General features: G+C 45.8%; 1 protein-coding gene across 1 annotated transcript in view; it reads right to left on the minus strand.

The window, feature by feature from the left end:
- Window positions 1-9,899, minus strand: part of Arhgef3 (Rho guanine nucleotide exchange factor (GEF) 3) — a gene marked incomplete in the record, with an annotated part of 322,049 nt that overhangs the window by 39,034 nt on the left and 273,116 nt on the right. The window contains 1 exon segment of the mRNA XM_013515653.1: window positions 3,734-3,841. Within this exon segment, the coding sequence (XP_013371107.1) occupies window positions 3,734-3,841 (108 nt within the window).

A 9,899-nucleotide genomic window follows, 5' to 3' on the forward strand; every position in this document is an offset into this window, starting at 1 on the left:
AAGGCCAGCCTGAATTAAAGAGCAAAACCCTGTCTTTGAAAAGAAGTTTCCAGGCCAGGAATATAGCTCAGTGGCACAAGCGCCTGCCTGGCAAGCACAATGTCCTGAGTTCAATTCCTGGTACCAAAAAGGAGAGAAATTTCCAAGACGATCAAATATCTACTGCAATGTTTCCTGTGCAGGATCCCCAAGCACAGAAGAAAAAAAGGTTCTCTGGGAAGCCAAGAGAAAGACTGTAAAGCATGAGAATGGAGGATCTCTTTGTTTATTTTCTTTGTCTTCTTGAATCAGGGTCTCACTATGCAGTTCAGGCTGGCCTGGAACTCCCAACGATCCTTCTGTCTCAGCCTCCCAAAGAGTGCTGGGATTACAGTCATGAGTCACCATGCCTGGCCTGGCTAAGCGCTTTGCAGAGTAACTCATGTGCGGTGAGGTAGGTATTAATATAGTATTCCCATTCTTTCTAGTGAAGAACCTCATTTGCAAATGTTTAGAAAGGTCCCCGTATTTAAATATAAGGAATTATATAGACTTGGACAAGCCGATGCAATTAGGTGAGAATATAGTCACAGGATTCACACATAGTAAAACCAAAAGCATAAATCCTAGTACCTGTCCAGTGAACAAAGTTACTAAGATTTTACAGAAACAACAGCCCTTTGTCATTTACAAATCAAGGTCAGGCATCTTTTTCAGGTAGGGAGGTATGGGTCTAAGGATGGAGGACCTCCTTAGGCTGGGCCGAGTGGGAGACCCAGATGCTATTTCCGGGAGCACACACTCAAAAGCCTGCCGGGCAGGCCAGGCAAGGACAGCGAGCAAGGAGGACAAGTGCTAGAGGACAGCGGAGAAGGGACAGGAACAGGTGACAGCTGGCTGGTGACTCAGGTCTGATTCGTTAGTCACGGGGGAACCTAGGCCCAGCACCGCCATGAATCCAGCAGAGCAACGTAAGGGCAGAAAGAACAGCACGGTGCATAAGGAGCGGGGGGACATAGTCAGAGAAGCTGCCAGCAGCGGGGGAGTCCCCTAGTCACAGCTACGGAGTAAACGTGAACGAAGCCACTAGGAGGGAGAGGAAAGGGTCAAATCCAGTGGACTGGAGTGGAGCTAAAGAAGTTATAGAAAGCAGAACTCAGAGAAAGACCAGATGTGCAGGACTCGGGTGGGGAGGAATCTTCAGGAGAAGCCCGCAGTGAACTTCCTCCAAGCATGAAGGACTGGAAGGGCTGGTCAGAAGGCAGGCGGGGAAACACGCCTCCTCACCAGCTGTGCAGGCCTTCATCAGTGTTCCCCAGATGAGGGAACCAGAGTTACACCCACGCATGCAGGAGCAACTGCTCGCTGAGTGAACAGAGGAGCGCGGGGACGGGCCTGAGAACTGTCGCGGGAGGGCGCCTGCAGGAACGTGGTTATGGTTCTGCGCAGCTGGTCTGTGGACCAACTGTGAGAAAGCAGGGATAGAAAGCCCTAAGTGAGAACCGCAAACCCTTACCAAGTTATACGCTTTCCTTGTACGGGGTAAGTCCGGGCTTCTTGTTCACAACTTTCTTAAAGATTTCAAAAGCAAAGATAAAAGATTTCAAAAGCAAAGATAAAGATTTCAAAAGCAAAGATCTTTTTGCATCACCATGCAAAAAGAACCATGGCAAGTGGAAAGAACAGACTCTACCAGATTGAATACTCCTTTCATGGGCATCAGTCTTTTTTGTTGTTGGTACTGGAAATCGAACTCAGGACCTTGTGCTTGCCAGGCAGGTGCTTGTGCCACTGAGCTATCTCCCCAGCCCTGGGCTTCAGTCTTAATCTTGATTTTTACTTTGTTTTTTGAGACAGGGTATTGCTATATAGTGCAGGCTGGCTTTGAACTCACTATGTAGCCTAGGCTGGCTTTGAACTCACAGCAATCCTCCTGCCTCAGCCTCCCGAGTGCTGGGATTACAGGTGTGTGCCATCACGCTTGGCCATTTTTATTTTGAAAGATAAATTTGTTAGATTTTTTGATGATAGCCATTCTTTCTAGGGTAAGATGCTATCTCAGTGTAGTTTTTAATTTGCATTTTTCTGATGGCCAATGATGTTGAGCATTTTAAATGTATTTATCGGCCATGTGTATGTCTTCTGGGAAGAATCTATTCATTTCAGTTGCCCTTTTTTTGATGTTAAGTGACATAAGCCAGACATACAAGCTCAAATATTGCATGGTTTCTTATATGAGAAACACAAAATATTTATAAATATACAAATAAAGAGCAAAATAGAAGCGAGATAAATAGGAAGTATGGAGAAGTTAAAATACTTCCCCAAATTATGTATTGTTGTTTCAAAAATATTTTTATATATGCTAATTTGTTTCATTTATACTACTAATTTACCTTAGATCTCTGAAAAGAAAGTTCTGTGTTATTACCTGTATGTCTCCTTTTTTGTAAGAACCATTTTGATTTATGTCTTATACTGAGTTAAACACTTTGAAGATAATTTCTTTTTTTTTCTTTTTTTTGGGTTTTTTTCCAGTACCAGGAATCGAACTCAAGACCTTGCGCTTGCCAAGCAGGCGCTATGCCGCTCAGCTAAATCCCCAGCCCCCACTTTGAAGATAATGATACAGTGTACTAACTATTGTTTGTTCTCCTATTTTGTTATGAAATTTTTCATAAAAGAAAAAAACTTCATTAAAGAACAACTAAAAATACTTGTTAACTAAAAAAGTACTACAATAGCCAATGTTTGCTAACCTACTAATTCATATCTTATTGATAGTTAACTAAGTGCTACCATTTAAAGGCACAATCTCATGTATCTTTACGATGATTGTACAAAGGAGCTGGAGACACTGTGACAAATTTACTCTAAAGGAGTAAAAGTAAGGCCTGGAGATGTTAAATCACCAGCCCACGGTAAAGGCCTTTCAGTGAAAGAGCTAAGATCAGAGCTAAGTTACCTGGTTGGAGCCAGAGCCCTTTTAAAGAGCCAGGATAAGTAAACATTTTTGGCTTTATGGGCACAATAGTCTGTCTCACAGCTACTCAGCTCTGCCACTGGTGCCAAAGCAGCCACAGACCATATATAAATAGACGGGTAAGGCCGTATTCCAGTAAAACTTTATTTATGGATAGTGAAATCTGAATTTCATATGGTTTTCACAAATCGGAAAATTTCTTTTCACCCCACCCCCCAAACAATGAAAAGAGTAAGGAATATTCTTAGCTCTTGGGCCATAAAAAACACAGGTGCCAGGGGCTGGGGGTGTGGCTCAGTGGTAGAGGTAGAGCACTTTCGTGAGGCCCTGGGTTCAATCCCCAGCACCACAAAACAAACAAAGCCCCCACCCACCCATCCAAAAACACCAGGTGGCAGGTCGGATTCTTCCACACACTGTAGCTTGCTGCTCCAGGTTGAAACCGCCATGGGCTAGCTCACAGGACCGCTGGTTTCCTTAGGAGCCCACAGATATTTTGGGACAAAGCCTGTCAGGACAAATCTGGATGGGGCACACAACTTACAAATACAACTGTGAGGAGAAGCCCAACTACAATTGCTCCAACTCTGCCAGACCGAAGGGGGAAACTTGAAACCACTTTTCTTCTTTTCAGCCTTCCTCGCACTCTTCTATTGAAATAAGTATTGATTCAGGTCAATATGAGACCAGAGGGAACTCTGGGTAGGCAAAGGTGTCTCTTCCCACAGAATGTAGTTTTCTGTAACCACTGGCCCACCGCACCCTCCTTACCTGCAAGGTTTGGCTGAAGCGCTTTAAAGGCGTAGCTTTCACAGGAGGGATGAGGTTTGCTAGTGACGTGACTCTGGAAAGGGGTTTGACCCGTTTGTTACTCGGTTCCTGCAGGGTTTAAAAAAAAAAGAAAGACAAATGTCAAGGTCAATTCTAAAGACACCTAATGCTACCACACCAACAGCACCGCAGCAGCCAGCTGCACATCATCTGCGGAAGGTGAACGGTGCACGGTTGCACTCCAGCTCCTTAGAGATGACGGGGCGCAGGAGGCAGGGAAGGACGAATGACTCGGGAAGCCAACAAAGACAGCTTCTGAAAGGACAGCGGAGCGTCCGCGACCTGCTTCTCATCCCTCAGCCCTAGTATCTGCAGCTTTTAATTTGGAAGCTTCCACTCGGTGAAGTAAATCACTCTTCCTACTTCTACAGAGAAAAGTGACCTTCGATTTGCCATCCAACATGACCTTGTCGGGCAGTGGTCTTTTGTTACTTCTGCCTTCATCTTTTAAAAAAAAACCTTTCTCTCACCTTGCCTAAAGCTACTTTTATGCCGTGGCTTTTCTAAAATGCAAAGATTTTTTTAAATTCACTAACCTAAAAATCTATGCTTTTAAAAAGTTTTAGTGCTGATATCTCATGAAAGCATCTCCGTATTGAGAGTATGCTTGAAATGCCTATGTCAATACTCGTAAATAAAATCTGATTGGAAAAGCAAATGTGCCACAGGCATTGCTTTCTATACTATTTATAGTCATGAATTTGGAAAATCACCCCCACAGAAAACATTTCAAACCTGCAAGTTTCTCCCAAGCGAGTTTCTCCCAAACCGGCTGATAAGAGGGAGCCCACTATTCCAATGACCCTGAATTCCAGTGACATGAATTACATAAGTCAAAATGAGGAACTGCGGGGAAGAGAGATGCCAGACAGAACATGATATGAAGACAAAAAGAACAGTTACCCTGGTCTTCCTAAGCTCCATCTGACCTGTGGTAGCAGATGCCGGACAGCACATGAAGACCCCGAGTTTTGATGGAAAAAGCCCAGGCAGCCAGCTGTGGCAAGCCTCAAGCATTTCTAGACGGAGCCCCCAGGCGCTCATCTTTCCTTTTCGGTCATTGCTCTCCAGGTTCCCGGGCGTTAGCCCGAACTCTCAGTTCTTCAGGGCATCCCTGCAGAGGATTCTGCACATAGCAGGTACCTGGAAATTTTTTTGCAAACCCGGAATTCTGCCGAGAAGCTCTCATGTCATTTCATGCCCTGCCAGCCTCAGAAATCAGCAGCCTTCTTTGAAACAGAATGTCGCCAAGGTTTGGGGCATTTACATAGAAAAATTTAAAGCTTAAAACCAAAAAAGTTCAAAACAAACAACACGGTGTGGCGAAGAGTAACTTCGTGATTTCTCAAAGTAGTCAGAAACTTTTCTAAGACGGAAAAGGAATCTGGGCTGCCGGGGTCTCCCGGGCTTCTAAGCGTGCTGAGATGAGCACAGAGCAGGAAAATCTCAGGCACTAGGAAGGCTCAGTTCCAAAATGAAGCAGATGAATCTCCCAATGCGAAAGATGTAAGTGTTGAAAGGAAAGGTCCGCCTGCCCTCCAGGACGCCCCCTACCCCGGGCCTGGCTCCTGAGCATCTGTGCCCAGAGGAGGATTAAAAAAAAAAATCTTTTTTGACGTCAGAGCTGCACCACCAGCATACTGAATCCACGCATGCGCACACACAGCCTCCGAAGCATCCCCTGAATTTCTCTAAATGGCTCCTGCTTTGGTCTGGAAATGCCAGGATTGTGATCCCTCTACCTTCGGGGGCATACACTGCACTGCAGCAAGGGAGGAGACAGGGAATTCCCGGGGGAAGCAAGACTCGGTCTCCGATAACTCTTCCTGATATCTCACAGCCCAGAGACTCCGGGTTTCATTTTATGGTGAAATCTGCTTCGACCAAAATTCCGTCATCAGCATGGGGAAGGTGCAGGGCAAACACCAGCTGGGTTCAATCGCTTCACAAAGGAGCAGGGAACACTGCCTGCTTGGCAGGCTGCAGCACGATCCAGCTCTGTTCCGCTCGCTGGGTCACTCTTCTAAGGTTTTGCTGACTTTACTGATTATTTCATGCGGCCCAGCTGGGTGGGCATTATCCACAAGGCTACAGGACATCTGTCCTAGGCCAACGCTGGCCTCCCTGCAGGCTGGGCACAGGGCTGCTACCTGAGAGCATAATTAAAACTGCTGGCCTAAGGCACTGGCCATTTGCAAGTAAACATCAGGCTGCTCTCTGGCAAGCTGACATTCCCAAGTAATAAAGGACTGAACCAGAAACAACCCTCCTAGGATGCAGTGCTACGATCCAGCAACGCAAGCAGGTCCAAGTTCGAAACCTAATGTTCACAGGTTATAGATCTAGTGGGGAGGCTTCTGCCTGACCCACATAAGTGAAGTATGTATGAATTATGGTGTTCTCCTTGAGGGCTTCTGCGAGAATAGGAGATTTTTAAAAAACTCTTGGCCTAATTTGATTTTTCTTTTCCATTTACTCAGCATATCTCCAGCTACCTTTGACTGCTGTCTAAAGAGAGCCCTCAGGGAGAATGTTTCCAGATTCCAGCCAAATAGCCCTAAGAAGAACTAGCGAATGCAATACCACGGGTGCTTTCAGGCTTCACAGACAACCAGAGGACAGGCCCCGCCCAGAGGCCGCCTCGTTCAACAACTCAATGAGCTGCAGACCAAGAGAGGCAGGGCAGACGCTAAACCCAGGGATGAGATGTCCTATTTCAAGGGCACACACCACCTCTACCATGGGATTTGAAGACAAGGCAGAAGGGACTATCACTAAGGAGGGGAGGGAAAGAAGGAAGGAAGGAAGGAAGGAAGGAAAGAAAGGAGGAAGGAAGGAAGGCAGGCAGGCGGGCAGGTAGGCAGACAGCTGGGTGCACTGGCACACACCTGTAATCCCAGCACTCAGGAGGCTGAGGCGGGAGGATCGCTGTGAGTTTGAGGCCAGCCCAGGCTACATAATGAGCTTAAGACCAGCCTGAACTACATAGCAAGACCCTGTGTCCTATCTAAAAAAATGAAAGAAAAAAGCAAGAGTGGGGAAGGGAAGGAGAAAGAGAATACGAATACGCAAGCAGGCAGGCAATGCGCTCTCTGTAGGCAGAATTTCATGAATAACCATAGTTTGCTTTATGTTTCCCAGACTAACTTTTTTTCTTATCTTCCTGCATTGTTGATTATAAGCTAAGACCATGCAACACTAGTCTAATTGTTGATTTTAAAGTTATTCTTAAGACTTTATTATTATGAATTGTATTTGCTGAGAGTATGGGATACACTTTATCTAGCAGAGAAGTTCCATTCTATCTCAAGTTTGCTGTAGTTTTTTGTTGTTGTTTTGAAACAGGGTCTTATCATGTTGTTTAGCTTGGCCTTGAACTTGCTATGTAGTCTAGGCTGGCCTCGACTTTGTGGTGATCCTCCTGCCTCAGCCTCCTGAGAGCTGGAATTACAGGCATGTACCACCATGCCTGGCTTGCTGTGAATTTTTATCATGAATTGGTATTGGCTTTGTTTTCCCCAGTACTGGGAATGGAACCCAAGGCCTTAATACCGAACTACATCCCCAGCCCTTATTTTAAAACTATGTTTTATTTTTTAAGACAAGGTCTTGCTAAGTCAGTAAGTTTGCCCAGCCTGAGCCCAAACCTGTGATCTTCCTGCCTCACCCTGCCAGACTGTTGGGATTATAGGTGTGAGTAACCATGCCTGGATTGGTACTAGCTTTGCCACGGTTTTTTTTTCTTTTTTTCCTTTATCTATTCAGAAAACAGGGAAGAAAAAAAGTCAGAAGAAAGTAAAAGAAGGAAGAGGGGGAGGAAGCAAAGAGATAATGAAGCTAGGCGCAGAGGTCATGTTTTTTCATAAAGGAATTGACCCAGCAATTTAAAATAGCTCTTGAATAACAAACAGAAAGGGCCAGGAGTGGTGGTGCACACCTGTAATCCCAGCACCGGGAGGCTGAGGCAGGAGGACCATTGTAAGTTCGAGGCCAGCCTGGGCTACAAAGTGAGCTCAAGGCTGGCATGAACTGCACAGCAAGACCCTGTCTCAAAAAAACAAAAAAACAAAAAAAACCAGAAAGGAACACAACATTCCATGTGATCTTTACTTCTAATATGATTTTTTAAGTAATGAGTTGATATTCCTTCTCAGGAAATACAATGATTCTTATCTTTTCCTCATTCTTTCTCCTGAGAGGTAAAAATCAAAGCAGATTATATGTAATGTAAGAAAATGCCTATCACATTGATATAACCCAGAATCATTTTATTATCCCTTGAAAAACGATTTCATTGAAAAGGACACGGCATTCAGCAACCCCTCACTTCCCTGGCACTGAGGTTCTGCGCTTCAGCTGGGAGTAGCTGGAACATGACCCACTGAGCTACAAGTACAGCCCGGGAGGTGTGGGGGGTGGGGGGGGCTGGAAGTGAAGCCCTCAGCGCAAGGACTTGAATTACCGTCCCGCAGGGCAGCACCATACTCGGCTCTACATCTGGCCAGAAGCACGCGAGAGGTGAGAATAGATTGTCCCAGCAGATACAGTATTTTCTCCCGTCAACTGATGGGAGTGAGAAAAAACAGTCTTTCAGATGTTTGGAAATGCCATGGAAACCTTTGCAGAGCTCCGTCTGCGTGGTAGAAACTGTACTCACAGGGGTCACCTCTGATCCATCCAGGAACACTCTGGTGACTTTTATCATCTTCGTGTTGGGAGGATTGTGATCTCACTGTGACTGCAAAACTCTAGCATAAATAAGTAATAACGATCTACTGGTTGCAGGAACTTGTCTCAGTATTTGACAAATAACATTTACTAGTTTACTCTTCCCAGCCTCGCTGGGCATTAGCTACTGTGATGACCTCATCTGAACGATGGGGAAACTGTGGCACAGTGTGACCAGCTTGCGGAGTCATTCAGCTGAAAAAGAAAACTGATTTCAGGCAATGCAGGCTCACTCCAGGTCCTATACCACGACTTAGCTTTTCCTGGAAGAAGCCAAACGTTTCAGACTTTGAGGGCTACCCAGCCTCTGCCGCAAGGACTCCTGTCTCCGCTGGCAGCCAGAGACAGTATGTAAGTTAATGAATAGGACTACGGTCCATTAAACCTCTATTTATAGACAGGGAAATTCAAATTGCACAGACAGTAGTTTTCATGTAAAACAAATCTTCTTCTTTTTCAATTACTGAAAATGACAGACGCTCCTTAGCGTGAGGCCCAGCTGCGGTTGGCTTGCCCAGTGAGCGTCAGCCTCAGCTCAGCCCCTCTGCCGAGACGTCCCCAAACACACGCAGGGGCTCCGCGCCCTCCACAGGCACACAGGCGCCTGCAAGCTCCCGTAGGGAGAACAAGCCTGGGCTGCTGCTCTTCCTACTGCGGGGCACACAGGGTCCTCCCGATGAGCAGGCCATAGATCTGACTTTGTATGGGTGAGCCCCGCCCTATCACGGTTTGTTCTCTTAAGTTTCTAAACCAATCAGTCCCAACACAACACCAATTCTCCCTGATTATTCAAGGGATATATAGAGGATATAAAAATGATACGAAGCCTGGAACTTACTTCAAAATAAAGTGAGGCTGGGGTAAGGAGATACGGAGAAAACAGGATTGCGCATAGGTTGATGATAATTTAAGCAACCCTGCCTATGGTAAACGTCAAAATTCTCCATTAATAAAGGGTATTTTTTAAAAATGGACATCAAATGGTTTTTTAAAATATACCAGCAAATGCTGAACGGGAATAAACAGGTATCGCCCCAGCTTTCTGCACTGGCGCTTAGTGTAGCCCCGTGAGGGGATACTGGGGAGACAGACATCACCCAGAACAGAAGAAATCTGGCAGAACGAAAAACAAACCCACTGTGGAGTTCAGTTGCTCTCTAACCATGCAGACCAGACTAGGGAAAGGTCCACACAGCTGGGAAGGTGAGAGCGGGAGTGCCACCTTCCAACATTTAAAGTTAAGGACAGGCAACCCAGGGAGAAGCACCACCCCACCCACCAGGTGCCCTGACATCAGAGTCAACTGACTACTTCTTTCTTTTCATTCACTCTCATTAAGAAACCCATCGGGGCATTGGGGCTGGGGATTTAGCTCAGC

The sequence above is a fragment of the Chinchilla lanigera genome, unplaced genomic scaffold, assembly GCF_000276665.1.
Source record: "Chinchilla lanigera isolate Chin_1 unplaced genomic scaffold, ChiLan1.0 scaffold00029, whole genome shotgun sequence".
Classification (NCBI taxonomy): domain Eukaryota; kingdom Metazoa; phylum Chordata; class Mammalia; order Rodentia; family Chinchillidae; genus Chinchilla; species Chinchilla lanigera.